The sequence below is a fragment of the Momordica charantia genome (genome assembly GCF_013281855.1).
Source record: "Momordica charantia cultivar OHB3-1 chromosome 11 unlocalized genomic scaffold, Mcharantia_2.0 BLBB01000011.1, whole genome shotgun sequence".
Lineage (NCBI taxonomy): Eukaryota > Viridiplantae > Streptophyta > Magnoliopsida > Cucurbitales > Cucurbitaceae > Momordica > Momordica charantia.
In genome coordinates this window covers 15,218,972-15,237,736 of record NW_028275159.1, presented here as the reverse complement: position 1 = coordinate 15,237,736, position 18,765 = coordinate 15,218,972, and the positions used below count along the sequence as shown (strand labels likewise).

At 38.9% G+C, this 18,765-nt stretch overlaps 1 protein-coding gene across 5 annotated transcripts; it reads left to right on the top strand.

The window, feature by feature from the left end:
• Nucleotides 1-10,646: 10,646 nt before the first annotated feature.
• Nucleotides 10,647-14,982, top strand: LOC111022877 (putative mitochondrial protein AtMg00810). Of its 5 annotated transcripts, XM_022300171.2 has the most exons (3): nt 10,651-14,226; nt 14,350-14,406; nt 14,829-14,982. In XM_022300171.2, the coding sequence occupies exons 1-3, from the start codon at nt 13,327-13,329 to the stop codon at nt 14,844-14,846; spliced, it is 975 nt and encodes a 324-aa protein (XP_022155863.1). In that variant the 5' UTR covers nt 10,651-13,326; the 3' UTR covers nt 14,847-14,982. The 5 variants fall into 5 exon arrangements, with proteins under 5 accessions (XP_022155860.1, XP_022155861.1, XP_022155863.1 ...); XM_022300168.2 differs by lacking the exon at nt 14,829-14,982 and having other exon boundaries at nt 10,647-11,878; nt 12,194-14,643; XM_022300169.2 differs by having other exon boundaries at nt 10,650-14,406.
• The last annotated feature ends 3,783 nt before the right edge of the window (nt 14,983-18,765 follow it).

Below are 18,765 nucleotides of genomic sequence, written 5' to 3'. Positions count from 1 at the left end.
GGACGAACATCATATGTCGCTTTGGTATACCACAGGCCATAGTGACAGACAATGGCAAGCAGTTTGACAACGCCAAGTTCAAAGACTTTTGCAGCAAACTTGGCATAAGTCATCTCAGCTCGTCCCCCGCACATCCGCAAGCAAATGGGCAGGTGGAGGCGGTCAACAAGATCATCAAGCGAGGCATCAAACTCAGACTGGACTCCAAGAAAGGCAGGTGGGCCGAGGAGCTACCCGAAGTTCTATGGTCGTACCGGACCACCCAGCGGGGGTCGACGGGTGAGACCCCGTTCTCCCTGGCCTTCGGCTCCGAAGCTGTAGTCTCGGTCGAGGTTGGCATGCCATCTGATAGAGTAGAGCGTTACGAGCCTTCGACAAATGAGGAAGAGCTGCTCCTCAACCTCGACTTGTTGGAAGAAAGACGAACAATGGCCCAGCTACGCCTGGCGGAATATCAGGGCAGGATGGCCAGACATTACAATGCCCGCGTTCGACCTCGGGCCTTTCAGGTCGGACATCTGGTCTTAAGGAGGGTCCAAACGCATGTGGGTGCCCTCGATCCGGCCTGGGAAGGCCCATTTGAGATCAAGGGCATAGTCCGACCTGGGACGTACGTATTGGCCGATCTGAAAGGAGATGTCCTCGCGCACCCGTGGAACGCGGAACACCTGAAGCGTTATTATCCTTGAAATGCCAAAAGGGTTTTCCATGAATTTGTAATGACTATTCCTAAAGCATTATGATCGGAATAAATGTGATGATTTAATTTCGTGCTTCCGAGTTCGACCAGAAATTAAATGGGGGCCACGGACTCCCATGCAATCGCATTCCAGCAGTTGGTTCAAATTCAATCCTTCGAAGTCTAAGGGTACGAGGTGCGATGCCGAAAACCACTGACGAACTTAAAATTCAAACCTTTAAGGCAAAGGGGCGATGTGAAAAGTTCAAAGTGATCAAGCCTCCGAACTTGGGGGTACGATGAATGATATGAAAAACAGCCACGGACTTAGGTTTTTGGCCTTTTTACCTTTTTAAGTTAAGGGTGGAATGTTACAATACAGAGTTGGTGCAATGTGATTAAACATTAAGAGATTCAAACTCAAACTTTTAAATTATTTTAATTAAAGGCGCGACCTCAAACGTAAAGAGGTGCGAGGTGACACTAGCTGCAGTTCAAAGGAAAAGCGAAGAGGTCACTAACAACAAAGTAGAAGCGAATGGGAGTCTCTTTATTGAATGAAGAGCAGAGCCAAGGCTTATAGACCTTGTAGCTCTGCCCTGACGCTTACAAAACAAAAGAAAAGGGAGGAAGAACAGCGAAAAGCATCGTGAAGGGCGGTCACCTAAGAGCCTGCTGGGGGAGCGCCCTCTTGAGTGGAGCCGACCTGGTCCTCTTCGGGATCGGAGTAATCAGAGTCCAGATCCCTGACATACTGATCCACCAACGCTTGGGGGCCAGGGGTGCCGCTAGGCCCAGACGCCCACTTCTCGGCATACCTCCTTTTCAGACCGCTGAGATCAATCTGAAGGTCGGGCATGTCGGAAGCAATGCCCTTCATGAGGAACTTGAAGCCCGCGTCAGAAAAGTCTTTGGCAAATCCATCGAAGTCAGGATGTTGCCTAAACGCTTCCTCCAGCAGGACTCCATTGCTGAGGCGCTCCTTCGCCGTCTCCAGCTCGGCAGTCGCATGCTCCAGCTCCTTATCCTTCGCTTCAAGCGCCTGAAGCATGTCGTCCTTCTCCTTCAGGAGCTGGAACTTCTCCCTCTCCAAGCCCCTGGTGATGGCGTGGGCAGCTCGGAGTTGGGCCTTGCGCCTGTCCTCCTCCTTCTTCAGTAGCTCGGCCTGAGACTCCACCTCGGCCTTCAAAGTCTCCACCTCGGAGTGAGCCTTCAGCAGCTCATCCTTCACGGCGGAGGAAGCAGCCTCCAAGGCAGCGGAGAACTCCTCTTTCTCCCTCGCTGCCAAAGCTTCCCTCCCATCCAGCTCGGCCTTTATAACCAGAGCCGATTGAATGGAAGCAACAAACGCCTGAGAAATTGTACACAGAAAAAGTTAGATCGAACTACCTGTTGGGCGAAATCAAGTAAAAAATGGGGCACTGGTCTTACCTCGGCGGCGTAATCAATGGTCCTCTGCAGAACGGACCCAGGGGCGCTCACAAATTTGGACGCCCTCCTTATGCAGCGGTCCAAACTCGCAGCCGAGATGCGAGTCACCTGCTCCCTCACCCCGAGACTTGACGGCTCAATTCTGAACCGCGCCGTCACATCGGACGTCCCGCCCATCCTGGCCGCAGGATCGTCCACCCGATCAGTCCAACTTGCAGGCAAGACCCTGCAAGCTCTGACCTCCGAGGGAGAGATCGCCTTCTTTTTCTTCTTTCTTCGCTTTAGAGGGGCTTCCTCCCTCGCCTCCTCGCCCAAAGGCGGGGCGTCCGCTGCCTCGGTCTGGGCGTCCACCGCCTCGGTCTGCTCCCTGGGGCGCTTCTCCCTCGAGGGACCCCCAGAAGACTCCAGCTCGATCACCGGGGTTGGATCTTCCGAGGCAGGGGTGGGCAGTTTCGAACTCTGGGCAGCCTCAAGAGCATGAGCTCGGCCCTTGGACTTGCGCTTCACGCCGCTTGCAAATCCGCAAACCATGGCTACAAGATAAGACAAGGGTCAACACAAGGTTAGAGGAAAAAGGGGGGAGGCAAGTTCGGCATACCGAGTTCAGAGTTCGGCCTGGAGGATTCGATGGGACGAACTGCAGGGTTGTAATCTAGCAGCCCGGACTCGAGCAGCAGTTCGTCAGTCACCAGGGTTCCGACCTTCCTACCCCTCGGAAAGCGCTCCTTGTAGTATTTCAGAGTATCGAAGGAGGCCTGCGTAAGCTCGGGGACTGGTCGGATTGAAACTGCGCGAAGACAAAATCCGAGTTAGACCTGAATGACAGAAGAAAATTACGAAAAGAAAGAACTACTCCGTACCTAGGTTCCCAAACCTAGTGGGGACGTCGAAGAAGGAACGACCTGACTCGTCCTTTGCGAGCCATTCCCCGGAAGCGTAGAACCACTTCCTCACCCATCCCTTGATGGAGGTCGGCCCCTTAACTATACCGTCTGCGCCTTTCCTTACGCACATATAGAACCGACCAGGCTTCTTAGCTATCCTTTTCGCCTCGAAGCACGCGAGGAGCTGGTCTACGTCCAACAGCTCGGCCTCCTCACTATCCCGAGCTCGAAGCCAAAAGAGGATGGCCAAAGCGAAAATGACACCCCACCCATTGGGGGCCACTTGAGCCGAAGCCAACCCAGTCCGGAAGAGGAATTCTTGAACAAAAGGGTGAAGGGGAAGTCTGAGGCCGTACTCAAACACTTTGAAGTAGAGAGTGACCCATCCCTCTGGAGGATGGTCAGCTCTCTCCCCCTCCTCCGGAAGCCTGAGGAGGATGTTCTCGGGGATAGCGAACCCCCTACGGAGGGATCCGAGGTAGTGCTCAGGTATCCTAGAAGGGTATTCCAAACCCTGACCTGAAGTGGAAGCATCGTTATCCTCCCCGTCATCGGAGATTCTAAAGTGTTCTATCTCCTCGAGCTCGGACTCTAACCTACGAGCTAGATCGGATCCTAGGTTGCTGTTAATAGAGGACGACATGACAATTATGTTCGAAAGAGAGAAGGAAGAGACCGACCTACCAAAGGTTCGAGCTGCCTTCAGATCGAACTCCAAGAATTCAAGGAACGTAAGGTATGATCTGAAGGGTTGGGGGCATTTATAGCCCGTCGGAGGAACTTCCCCGCCGTACACGTGTAATCAACGAGCGGCTAGGATCCTCTCTGAGATCCGAAGCGTCGGAATATTTGAATATTCCGACGATAAATCTTCCACGACGGTTGCATTTTCCCACGAATAGGAAGTCGCCACGTGTCCAAAGCAAGTCGAATGAACTTCTCTGCCAGGTCGAGATCGGACCAGACAGAGAGGGGGCCGATGTTTGGGGCAGGGTATACCCTGGACACGTGGAGGACCCCCATTGGTGCTCGAAGATGGCTCATGAGTCGTCCCAGCTCGGATAGCCGAGACGGCTGCCACTAACACCGAAGAAAGCTAAGCATGAGGGCCGAGGTGAACCCAGCCCAGGTCCGACCTACCGGAGAGCTCGGTAGGGGCCGATGTGAGCAACTGTCTGCGGCGTAATTATCGGGCGTAACCGTCGGTCCCGAGATCACCGGGTGTAACCGTCGCGAGATTAGCGGGACTACCACCCATAAGTAGAGGACCTCACTCCACGATCAGGTACGATGGTTTCTGGCCTCGAACTAGACTTGGAATCCGACCTATACTGACTTGATCGTCGGAGTGCTCACCTTTTTGTGCAGGTCCGCCCAAGCTTTCAGATCGGTCCGGAGGCCAGGTTCGAGCTGCAACCAGGAACACACTGTTGTGCAAATCTTTGCATAAACACTTGAGATGAATAATCAATACCTAGGAATGTCGAGATTTGATTTCCTTAACGAATGGATGCATATTTATTCATAAATTGTTATCCTATGTCTCTCTGTATGTTTAAATTTATTAAATCACTATTTTATATAAATGTTGTCTTTTCTTTTTAAATATAAATATCTTATCTTTAATAAGATTTGATAAAAGAAAAAAAATCCAAGTTTAATTTCGAACCAGATAAGTAGGAGAGACATAAATTAGAGAAAGTATATAAGAAAAATCATAGAGAAATAAATTTTAAAAATAGAAAACTTTTGGAAAATAAATTAAAATTTGAGAGAGAGTGAGAGATTTAGAAGAGAGACAAATAAAAATTTTGGAGAGATAAATTTAAAGCAAACAAAAATTTATAGAGGTATGTCAAAAATAAAAACAAAATTAAAAAATAGTATAATTTTACTTTCTATTTTTTATTTACTTACAATTTCGAAAGCAAAAAGAAAAAGAAAAACAGAAAAGGAAAACAAATCAGAATTAGTTTTCAAACAATCCACGGAGTTTAGACTAAAGTTTTAAATGTGGATGTCGATCGAAATGTCGAGTTCTCAATTTCATGGAAATATCAATGAAAATATCGATCAATAAAAGTTAGAAAAATTAAGAAATCATAAAAAAATATTTAAATGAACAAATAAACATTTTTCTGTTTCTAAATTAGTTAAAAATAATATGTATTAGTTGATATTTTATTGATATTTTTTATATTTTATCGATTTTTTTTATATTATAATAGAAAGGATAGAAATGTTGATTTAGTATATGGATATTTAAAACAAGGGTTTAGACCCAATTCAAAATTCCCTCATTTATATGATTACTGGCAATGAAGAAACAATTTATTATTTTCCTTTCTTTATTCAATGGTCAACAAAATTCGCGTCCTCTTAACTTTAAAATTGATTATTAAATTTTGAATATTAAAATAAAAAATCTCACGAAATTCGTTGTACGATTCTATAGCCTACACGTGTTGCATGGTTTAGTATATTTTTGGTAACAAGATAGATGACATTAGATCTCGACATGGTTATTTAATTCTGCACTCATATATGACTTGGACTTGCAAACCGATCATCACTAGAATACCTATTATTCAGATTTATTAATATTCATGCGTTCCATCTCAAAACCAATTGAAAATGAGAGAAGTCCATGTCTATTATAAACAATTGTTGAGTCTCTTCTTTTATCAACGTGAGATCCTTAACAAGACTAAATATATATATATTTTAGTCTATCTATATATTATTTCAACTGTAATATTTTTTGCCTTCATTTTTTTTTGTGAAAAATAAGTTTATAAATACTACTTTGACGTTTCATCCATGTATTTTTTTTTTCTATCGACTATTTAAAAACGTTTTCAAAATCTAAGTCAAATTTTCAAAACTAAAAAATAAATATCAAAAAAATATTTTGGATTTTTAAATTTGATTAGAATTCAAATGTATTTTTAAGAAAGGTGAAACTAAAGAAATTGTGAGCATACAAACATAAATTTCAAAAATAGAAAACCCAATAGAAAACTAAATCATGGTTTGTTAATGATTTGATTTTTAGTTTCTAAAAATAATGCTTGTTTTTTCCGTTTTCTGTAGTATAGTTTCTCACATGGGTGGAAGTAATGGTTATAGGTTTAATTTTCAAAAATAAAAAAAATAAACAAAACTGTCCAAGGGTGCTTAAATAGTTATCATACAGGACATTAAAGTTTCAATTACATCTTTCATGTATTGAATCGTTTTAGTTATGTCCTTACAATCAAAAGATGTTTAACAAACAATATATAAATTTAAAAATAGTAATATTCATGAAGTTTTTCTTTCTTATACAACATGTCAGAGATGGAAATTCAAACTCACAATCTCTTAATCGAAAATATATGTCAATCACTGTTTAGTCGAAGTTGTTGATTAATTATTAGGTGTAACAATATGGGGTATTATCAAGTAAAAAAATATTTAGTAGACCATTTCTTTATATCTAACCGACAATTTCAAATCAGGTAAGTACAAACTAAGTCATATGAAATGAGTAAATTTATTTATTTTTTATGGATTACTAACTTTAATTTATAAAATTTATAACCTAGAGTAATTTTAACAAAATTAATAAAATCGTGTAAAAAACTTAATTATGGAAGTGTGTATTTTTTACGTCACATCATCATTTTGTTAGTTATTCTTAATGTTTTGTGACAACAAAAACTTCATTGGAAAAAAAATAAGTTGAAATTCTAGGGACCAAATTAAAAAAGAAAAAAAAAACTCAAAAGATTAGGGACTAAAACAAATATTTAGCCTATTATTTATTAACTCTTCTTAAATACACATAATTGATTTTTTTGGAGTATAACATTACAAACATATAAAAGAGCCAATCTGAACATAGTTCTTAACCCACTTATCTCTGATCAAATAGTTGTAAGTTTGAATCTCCACCCCTACATGTTGTACTAATAAAACATACGAGAGGACTTAAAATATTATAACTTCGAAACGTTTCTAATATCTTAATCCATTTAACTATACTCGGTGGCACAAACATTTTTTTTTCCTTGATGAAATCATTAAGTTTGTAAAGAAGTAGAATAATTATTTGTTATACAGATCCTCTAGCTCTAAATTCAACTTATTATATTTTAGGATAAAATATATTAATTAGATCGTCAATTTCAACTTGGTTTATGCCTTGATAATGGTTTTATATATTAAATAGATTAAACTTGTTAACCGCCACAAATTTTTTATTTCGTTTTTGTCACATTCAAGAGTCATGGTCAATTTTAAGAAACTCAAAAAAAAAAAAAAAAACTATTTTTAAAATTTTTTAAACGTGAAGATTTTAATAATTTCATAAACAAAAATATCTGTGGACTGTACTAAAAAGAAATTTTAAAAAATAATAATAGAAATAAACATTTAAATGGGTGTTACAGCCACCATCAGGATCGAATGGGTGTTTGAGGCTGCCACCATGGTAGATAATTGGGGTGGTGGATGACGACCTTAAAAGCATAACTCATCCGATTGTAGTAGTCTAGGGCAGAGTGTCCAAACTTTTGACAGATTTGGCAGATCAATTTGTGAGGAGAAGAGAGTTCTGGTGATTAGGAAGGGCCACCCGGATGATGGATCGGTGGCCGGGAAGGGCATGCCAAAACCGCCATGGCCATTGTTGCTACCACGTCCGAGGAAGGGTCGCTCGACGCTACCGCCACGTCCATGTCCTCGGTGAGTACCCCTGTTACGAAAAAAATGAGAATTATTAGAAGATCGTGATTGAGCAAAAAAGACAGTGGCAAGAGAGAGTCTAATGGTAATTTCATTTGTGCTCAGATGGCAAACTCCTCAGCCTTAATTAGGATATGAAGACCTTCTAAGGATGGGGAAGTGGCGCGTGTTTGTAGGGAAGTGTGAAAGACATTGTAGTCAATGGAAGACCATTGAGTGTATAGATCATGAAATCCTCGTCTTCAATATGGATTGAAACGACAGCAAGCTTGGATTGAAACGACAGCGAGCTTGTTGTGGTCAGAGGTTGGTACGACTCGAAGGAGTAAGTCTTAGACGAATAAGAAAGAGAAGTCTAGTGAGTTTTGTGAGACTTGGGCTTGGCATGTAGGATGCATGTTTAGTCAAGTATATGTTCTCTCTTACCTAAATGCATGGATATATATAGATTGATGAACATGATGTTTGATGTTGTGAAAAGCATGTTGTTTTGTGCATTATCCTCTTTTTTCTCCAGATTTTGCAGGTGATGATGTGACTCACGAGAATGGTGATGGTGTGGAGAAGACTTGACCTGAAACCTTTAGCTGCATTTTTAGTTTTTATTTATCATTCTTGTATAGGATAGTTCAAATGGTTCATTTTCTAGTTGAGTTTGTTTGGGATAGTTTTCTTTCAATAATGTGGTTAACATTTAGTAGTGATCCATAGTTGTTTCTTTGTTCAAACCGAAAGTTATTTTAGTTTGTTGGTTCTTTATTCTTTTGAAAGTTTAAGTTTTGTTTACTGTTGCTATGTGGGGTTGAAACTTATTGAAGTTAATATTTCTTGATTTTATTCGAGCTGAAAATAAACTAGCTTTTTCTTCATTATTATTTTGAGAGTTTAAGATTCATTTAGTTGTTAATTTGTGGTTTTGAAATCTAATAAGCTTAATAAAGTACTATCTTGTCTCTTTATAGGATTTGACTATATGAGTGACAAGAAACTGATCTATGGCTAAATTATCCTTCTCACAGTTTCCAAAGCCCCACCAAATATACCACAACCCTAGTAAGATCGTCCAATCATTTCGAATGAGATTGACCGAGCTATGGAACATTTGAATAAAATAATGGAGAAGAAGTCTAACTTCCATTTCATCCGAGGATAGATTTTGACAAATCTTGTAGGAGGGTCATCCGAGGATTCACCACCCTTAGGTAACCTAAGGTTTATATTTTATAGGATAAGATATTTTTGATAGAGTTCAACTAAGGTGTCTACAAAACAGGTCGATGGGCATGATTCAACAATTTGACAACTGGAAGTGAAGGCTGATCTACCAGAAGGTTTTCAGCTAAACTATCATATTAAATTCCTTCAAATCGAGGAAGAACTTCTATAGGTTGGCAAATATCTGCTTCTATTCGTAGGAGATGAGCTACTCATACTTATAGCAGAAAGATGAATTCATGAAATTACGAAGCAGACAAGGAATACTAACCTAATTAATAAAAGTATCTAATTAGACGAGCTAAAGCAACCTCACCTTGATCAATAGCAGAGATAGTTTTTCTTTCAAAAAAGTGAAAAATATGCCAAAGGACGCTTCCTATTTATAGGATTCGATCAATTGATCGCAGCTGTTCGAACAACTTAAAGTCAACAGTCAAGATTAAAGTTCCTCAACATCGGCACTTGATTACACTAACAGTTTATCCCTTCCACGCCTCTTGTGATTCATTAAAAGTTCGGTAGGGTGTGGCAATCTAGTGATCATCCCTGTCGAACAGTCATTCGACAAGACGAGTATCCAACTCGCCAAAATGGGAGCAATTGTTGGAGGCGAATTATCGCCGGCCATGCGTCACGAACCATGAATCATAGAGTTATTCATCATCCAAATGACAGGAAGAACTGGGTGTGACTCATCACTAAGAGGATCCTCGAGTGATCCCCAATAGCTCGACAAGCTATTTTGAGCCGACCAACATTTCATACTTCGACTAATCTTCGTAAAGGATGAGACGACCTTTATGAGCATTTGCAGGCGCAAACCTCCAACTTCATGTCAGACAACATGCTGTGAATCTCACGAATGTCAGAGAGCTGGTGCAATACTATTAGAGGTCTTGTAAGAAGCTCATCTCTATAAATATAAATGCTTGTCTCACTTTTCACGCACACGAAATTATACTCTCTTGAACATAGATCGGATAAGTACTTATATGAGCATCAAAGCTATTTCTCCTTTTTGCAAGTCCCTCTATTCATCGGTCATACAAGTTTGAGCTATCATGAATTAAAAATTAAATATTTAATTAAGAAAGAATTTGTACATGACTTTTGAAACCGTCAAAATTGCCCTCCGTTAGTGGAGCCAAAAGTTCGTTCCCACAAATGGAAGATGTTTAATTTAAAGAAAAAAGCTGTCTTCCTCTATAAATTGGAATAAAAATCTTCCTAGCATGTCACACTTGGTTCACTCAAAATTGAATTTGATAAGTTTCAAAATTTTGTTATTACTACTGTTAGAATTCTAACCAAGATTGTAATTAGTGGAAAACAACACGGTTCGGGTGATTAGTTCAATGTTAATTCATAAGTTTAATCCATAAATTTCAAGTTCGATTTCTAAGTTTTTTTTTTTTAAAATGTCTAATAAGTTTTTAAACTTTCAATTTTGTATCAAATAAGTCTATTAAACGTAAAAAAAAATGTCTAATAAGTCAATTAACTTTCAATTTTATATGTAATAGATCCGTAAATGTTAATAATGTCTGATATACCTATTAACTTTTAATTTTCTGTCTATTAAAGTTAGTTTTATATCAGTTAGCTGGCAGTCGTCTTGTAACCAAGTTTGGTTTTTGGGATTTATCTCCCTGCTTTGCAATTAATGAAAGTATTCTAACTCTCTTTCTCAATATGGTATCAGAGCAAGATACACGTGGTTTGCACTGAGAGTTTTTCGGAGTATTTCCCAAAATTGCCATCGGAATTTGGCGGTTTCTTTTGGCGTCACTTGCATCTCTTTTCTGCTACATCAATGGCAGAAGATGACCACATCAATCCCACAGCAGACTTATCTTCTTCACTAAATCAGACTACACTCGAACAATACATCAATCCCTATTTTTTGCACCAATCAGATACGAGCCTTGTTCTTGTATCAGATCTGTTGATAGAGGACAATTATACTTCTTGGCGTCGATCTATGCTAATCGCTCTCAATCAAGAACAAGGTCTACTTCGTTGATGGCTCCCTCCCACCGTCGACGGATGAATTGTTGCAAGCTTGGATTATTTGTAACAATGTAGTTATCTCTTGGATTTTGAATTCCTTATCAAAGGAAATTTCTGCCAGCGTGCTTCTCTGTGACTCGGCACGCGATATTTGGCTCGATTTGAAGGAACGATTCCAGCGGCAAAATCGTCCTCGCATATTTCAATTACGTCGTGAACTTTCCAATTTGGTGCAAGATCAATTGTCTGTAAGTGCTTACTATACACGTTTGAAGACTTTGTGGAATGAAATTTCTTTTTATTGGACCCTCTTGTACCTGTGGTCGTTATACTTGTGGAGGAGTCAAAGCTTCCATAGCTTTTAATCAACAAGAACACGTAATGTGTTTTCTCATGGGGTTGAATGAATCTTTCAGCCAACTACGTGCTCAATTACTCTTCATGGAGCCAGAACCATCGATTAATCGGGCGTTCTCACTTGTTGCGCAAGAAGCTCAACAACGTGCAATTACTGCATCGATTTCTCCTACTCCAGTAGCTCTTATGGTGAAGAACAGTTCTTCTTCTTCGTCTATCAACAGTCGAGTGAATTCCTCCAATTTTCAACCTAAACGAAAGGATAAACCGGTTTGCTCTCATTGTGGTCTTGTTGGCCACACAGTAGATCGCTGTTATAAGTTACACGGGTATCCACCTGGTTATCGCTCATCTGGCAGCAGATCCAATTCTTCAACAAATTCCAGTGCATCCACTCGATCCACCAATGACTCCGCAAAATCTGCGCCTTCTTCAAGTTCTTAGGATGCTTCTAGTTCCTTGGCGTCACTTAGTGCTGATCAATGTCAATGCCTCCTAAATCTATTGCAATCACATTTGTCCAAAGTGCAAACTAGTCTTGATACAAACACTAATCAGTCTCACGTTGCAGGTATTTGTCACAATACCTCTTATTCCAGAATTTTACATACACATTGGGTTGTGGACTCTGGTGCTTCTGCTCATGTTTGTTTCAACCGGGATCTATTTGTTAACCTTGCACCAGTTTCTGGAATTTCATTATCCTTGCCAGATCACTCTCGTATCACAGTTGAACTTGTTGGAAGTGTCCAAATTAGTGCTGATCTTTTACTCACAAATGTGATGTTTGTGCCTACATTCAGATATAATTTGCTATCTGTCAGTGCATTAACAGCCGATTGTCCTATATCTGCTCAGTTCTCTAATGACTACTGTGTTTCTTTAGGACAAATTGTCTTTGAAGACGATTGGCAGAGCTGATGTTTGGCAAGGAGTTTATCTTCTTCCGGTTGAGCTGCCTACTTGTGCTTTGACATCATCTACTGCTATTTATAATTTTGTCTCCACTTACAATATATGGCATGCTAGACTTGGGCATCCATCCCCTAAATATTTACTAGCTTTGAAGAATATTTTACATATTGAGTCTCTACCTAAACATGAACATGATGATCCTTGTTTAGTTTGTCCTTTGGCTAAACAGAAACGTCTTTGTTTTGACTCTCATAATCACATTTCTGATCAACCTTTTGAGTTAGTTCACTGTGATGTGATGTTTGGGGTCCATATGCTTCATCTACTCATGTCGGTTATAGATATTTTCTCACTCTTGTGGATTATTGCTCTAGATATACGTGGACTTTTTTAATGAAACAAAAATCAGATGCGTTGGTCATTGTTCCTCGCTTTTTTACACTGATCAAGATACAGTTTGGCAAGACTATCAAATGTTTTCGGTCTCATAATGCCCCCCAGTTATTATATAATGCCCCCCAGTTATTATTTATTGAATTCTTTCATTCCAAAGGAGTTCTCCATCAGTTTTCTTGCGTTGGTCACTCGGAACAAAACTCTGTTGTGGAGAGGAAGCAAATTCGTCAACCTTCATATTTAAGGGATTATCATTGTGGTTTTCTTGATTCTTCTTATGTCACTTCATCTGGCATCAAATATTCCTTACCCAATTATTTGACTTATGAAAGGTTCTCTATTTCTTATAGAAATTTTGCTCTCAATATCTCTACCACATATGAACCTCAATATTACCACCAGGCCGTGCCTTTCTCTTATTGGCGTGATGCTATGCGTGATGAATTACGAGCCATGGGACTAACCACACATGGTCTGTTGTTCCACTTCCACTTGGGCAACATTCCATTGGTTGCAAGTGGATTTACAAAATCAAACACAAGTCTGATGAAACTGTTGATCGATTTAAAGCACGCTTAGTTGCCAAAGGCTACACTCAGCAAGAAGGACTCGATTACATTGAAACTTTTTCTCCTGTGGCCAACATGGTCACTGTTAAAGTTTTGCTTTCCCTTGTTGTATCTTTAAATTGGCATTTAGTGCAGTTTGATGTTAACAACGCATTCCTCCATGGTGACTTATTCGAGGAGGTGTACATGGACTTGCCTCTTGGTTATCAATATAATGTGGTTGCTTCTCAGGGGGAGCGTCTCGTGTGCCTTCTCCACAAGTCTATATATAAGGTTTGATAAGTTCTCTGATGCCATCTTGCTCCTTGGTTTCAAACAGACTAAATCGGATTATTCTCTTTTCATTCAAGGCTCTGGTGCATCTTTTGTTGCTCTTCTTGTTTGTGTGGACGACATCATTGTTACTAGTGCTTCTTCATCTCTCATTGATAGCTTGAAAGTTCACCTTAATAATGTGTTCAAGCTCAAAGACTTAGGACCATTGAGATATTTTTTGGGACTTGAATTGACTAGGTCATCTACTAGAATTTTCTTATCTCAGAGACATTATGCTCTCCAATTAATCGAGGATACAGGTTTTTTGGCTACTAAACCTTGTCCTTTACCCATGGATCCTAACATTAAATTGTCTGCTTCCGATGGAAAATTGTTGGATGACCCATCTGTGTATCGTAGGCTTATTGGACGTCTCCTATATCTTACTATATCTCGTCCTGATATTACATTTACTGTCCATAAATTGAGTCAATTTATGGCTGCTCCACATACCACACATTTGGCTGCTGTGCATTCTCTTATTCGGTATTTGAAGGGCTGCCCAGGTCAGGAGATTTTGTTAAACCCTACTAAATCTTTTCAACTCCGTGCATTTGCTGATGCGGATTGGGGCTCTTGTTTCGATTCTCGCAAGTCTACTACCGGTTTTTGTATATTTCTTGGTGATTCCCTTGTTTCTTGGAAAGCCAAGAAGCAAAGTACTATTTTTCGTTCTTCAACTGAAGCGGAATATCGCGCCCTTGCTGCCACTGTTAGTGAGATTGTATGGATTTCTCACCTTTTGACTGCTTTACAGATACTTGTTCCTCTCCGGCTCTTCTATTTTGTGATAATCAAGTTGCAGTTCATATTGCTACTAACCCTATCATATATTTTTCATGAGCAGACCAGACATATCGAGTTAGATTGCCATTTTGTTCGTGATAAGGTGTTGGATGATATGGTAAAATTGTTGCCCATTCGTATTGACATGCAGATATTTTTACAAACGCTCTTCCTTGTAAATCTCTACACTTGCTTTTATCCAAGATGGGTGTTGTTAATCCCTTACTCCCATCTTGAGGGGGAGTATTAGAGTTAGTTTTATATCAGTTAGTTGGCAGTCATCTTGTAACCAAGTTTGGTTTTGGGTATTTATATCCCTGCTTTGCAATTAATGAAAGTATGCAAGTATTATTTACTCTCTTTCTCAATACTGTAATAAATTTTTAAGCTTTGAATTTTGTATCAAATAGGTCTCTAATATTCGCAATAAGTTAGACGTACCGAACAAAAAAAATTGAACGTTCAATAACGTATTAAATATTTAAAAAAATTATAATTTAAAACCTTATTTTAATTATATATTTTTGGTGATATTTGCAGGAGAAAAAGAGATGGTGAAAAAAGGTGGGGTTGATAGTATTGGACAATGGAGTGTGTCTGTTCTTGTCTGCCAACAAGTGATCAAATAAATTGATGTACATTTTATTTTATACAAACAAACATATATATTATATAGCAGTTGTGGTTGTGGAGATATATTTAATTTATTTGTGTGTTGAAACTTGAATAAAGCCCATCATTTGCACACGAGAGAGATTGAGGCAAATAAAAGTTGTGGTGGTGACGGAAAATAAAAGTTGACTTACACACACGCACCATTCGCCCGTTCCACGTGCAACTCTGCTCCTACATTTGTCAAATGTCTTTTCAAACACTCTCTCTCCCCTTCCTTGTGAGAGAGAGATTTTTATTATAAAAGTTTGACTCGTTTCTAATATTTTTTGTCACGTTCAATAGTATCTCATTTTAAATTGGCGCGTCACTCTTAGATACATTATCTTTATAATTATAGTTACGAAAACTATAAATGTATTGCATGTTAAATTACTCATCCATCCTTCATCCCCAAATTTTCATCCCTTAATCTTGTTCCCCTCATCTTTGAATTTTCAATATGTTTCCCTCCATTTTTTGGTCTTTTTTTTACCCTATTATTATATTACATCATGGTAAATAACACGCTTAATGATAGCTGTATCTTTGGTAGACAAAAGTAACGATGAAAGCATTACCGATAAATTTCTTACTTTCATTTGGATACCACATAGACGAACGCAACAGCTAGCAAAAGTGATACACAATGCCGATATAAAATTACGATATCGATAACAACATGCAGTAGCGACACAATGCAACGGAGACTTAGAGATAAAGTTAGTTGCATAAATATCGATAAAGCTACGGAGGGCGAGATCAATACATAAAGACAATTATATCGATAGGGTTAAATTTAAATTATTATTATATATTTTTTTAAGATTAAAATCTAAATTAAATTTACTTAGAAGAGGTGAGATATGTATTGACAGGAAAATATATTATAAAATAAACAATATACGATAAATATATATATAAAAAATTACATGAAGACAAAAGAAAAAGACAAAGAGCTACGTTCATAGGAAAAAAAGAATTACCCATAATGAAAAGTAGAAATGAGATGATTGAAAGTGTAACAAGTGCGGCAGTTTTCCTACTCCTCGGCAACCACGATACTCTCCTCCAACCTCTGGATCTTGAGTATGAGATCTTGCTTATCGTCTATGGGCAGTAGAATGCATGTCTTTGTAGAACTCGAGACGCTGCTTTACGTCGGTCAGCTCATCCATCAAGGTGCGAATAATCTGGTTCGCCTCTCTTCCAGATCGTCCACGCATCCAAACTCACGCGTGAGCTCTTGTATAGTTTGATCCGCCTCGTCTTCGTCAACATCGGTCATCCCCTATACTGGGAACTCTTCCTTCAGTTTCGCAATAGTAAGAACTTGAAATTTCTAACACGTAAGGAAATGTCGCAATGCTCGACATTGTTAATGAACGAGTAGACTGCATTAAGGAGTCTATTTATAAAAAAAGAAAACCGAAAATGTAATAATGTATTCATGCAATGAATACCAAACGTTAGTTGCGTGTTATAGGCATGCATTGGGAATTAAACGGTATTAATTCGCTTAACTGCAATATTAATAATAACATTGAAGAAAAATATGTGTAATTATTTTTTTAAAAAAGTATTCTTTGTAATTTCTTTATTTCTTTATATATATTTTTTCTTATTGATTTTTCCTGTCCACATGATATATTTTTTCTGTTTATTTATTTTCTTATTGATTTTTCCTGAGCACTAACATGTAGGGGTATGGTTACTCTTTTTTCTTTTTTATTATTATTATTATTATTATTATTATATATATATATATATATATATATATATATATATATATATATATATTGCTATTTGAGATCTGCCATCCGCTTTTTTCCTTCAGCGAATGCCTAAGGTCTCGTTGTTACAAAAACGGTTTTATGTGAATTGAAATCCAATTATTAGACAAGTAACGTACCAAAAAAAACTAGAAAAAAAATGTTAAAAAGTTCCGAAAAAAGTTTTGATTCTAATTAATTTTATTATTATTACTAGACTTGTTTGTGTCTGATTTTTTTAATATATTTTTTTAATTTTTTGTATCTATTTTGTATTTATTTTAGGTTTTTTTCTTTGCCAATATTGACGGTCGTGCGCTCAGTAATTTATCAATGGCTTGGTAAACCAAACATCTGTACACTGCACAACAAGTTAGGGCAAATTGCTAGGTCGTTCCATTAAATATGCGTCCTAAGTACAGACAAAGATAACAAAAAAAAAAACATGAAGAAAACAACATCCACGACGATCAAGGTCGTTGCCTAAGGGTGTCGCTGTAGGGCCGCGAGATGGTTCTCCCGTTTCGCCATCCATTTGTATATTTTTTTCATTGCATCTCTGTATGCTATCTGCTCTTGTATCGTCTCATACTCCTGCATTTTTTAATTCGCTTCTAGCTGAATCCCCATAAGGAGTAGTTGGGCTCGTTGCATCGCATTCTTGGCCCTTTCGAACCATCCCTCGTTTATTGGCGTTGAAGTACCGGAGTCCAAGCAGTTGTCGACACTCTCTTCCATTGCGTCTATTGGCGTTGAATTACCAGAGTCCAAGCAGTTGTTTTTTATTCACTACATAGTAAGGCAAATAAAATAAAAATAAATAGTGTTGTATGGTCACATATATGCATACACGAAGACACCGGCTCTTTAGGTCAATAAATAAAAAAATATAAAAATAAGAGAAAAACAATTTGCCTAGTGCACCAGACGACATCGCACTTATCACACCGTATTTATTTTTCGCAGTGGGTAGTTCGAACGAACATTAATAACATATCGCATTAATGCAGAGTCATTGGTATGTACCCGTGTAGAGGTTGAATATATAATCTAAATTATTGTCTCTGTGGTTTTACCTGACACGTGACGAAGAAGATCTCGATGTCCTTAATGAGCACAGATTTACATTGGTGTTGACTGCGACATCAGCGATCCCATATGTCAGTGATCCACGTATCGGACATCGGCATCGACACATCCGTATTAACCCTCTGTACAGTAGGTGGTATATTAACATTTGTATTGTTGCGATACAGATGTCATTATATCGAATAGTTAACCGACATCGACACATCTGTATTGACCCTCCGTATAGTACGTGGTATATTGACATCGTGTCGTTGCGATCCCGATGTCGTTATATGGAATAGTTAACCGATATCGATGTCGTTAAGTATATTGATGGATGACATCTTTTTTACCAGTACACCCGTGGTTCCAGCAATCGATACAGCTCTATACTGCTATCGCCACCATCTTTCTATTTTCGCATTCTGATGTCCTTGTACCATCATGTCGTCTATGTACAATATATACAATTAGCAGAAGTAGTACAATTTAGTTCAATTACTACGTCAATCAAGTTAGCATCAAATTAATTCTTGTCTTCAACTAACTTAAATTAGTGCTCACAACCCATGGCCTAAATTTGTAAACCAGCCAACCACCACCCACAGTTCATATATATAAATTTATTCTACCCTGGACGATCATCCCAAACCTAAGTTTGCAGATTGCACTTCATTTTTTTTTCGCGTGCGTGCAAACAGTGCAATGTGTGACTAAGCGACCAGTCGCCACATGATCCTCATCTTTTCCTAAGATGAGGTCAACCAGAAGTTTAATATCTATATGGAGACAGAATGTTCGTATAGCGATTCAGATTATAGCAAAGCCGACGAAGAGTCCCTCATTGATCAGCTGCACGAAGCGAAACGTAGAGTATGCAAGGTAGAGGAAAAGGTTGCACTGTCGGATCTGATGGTAGACCGGTACCAAACTGAAATCCAAGCACTAGAGGTTGAAAGAGGCTGACATCCAAGATCCAGGTTCAA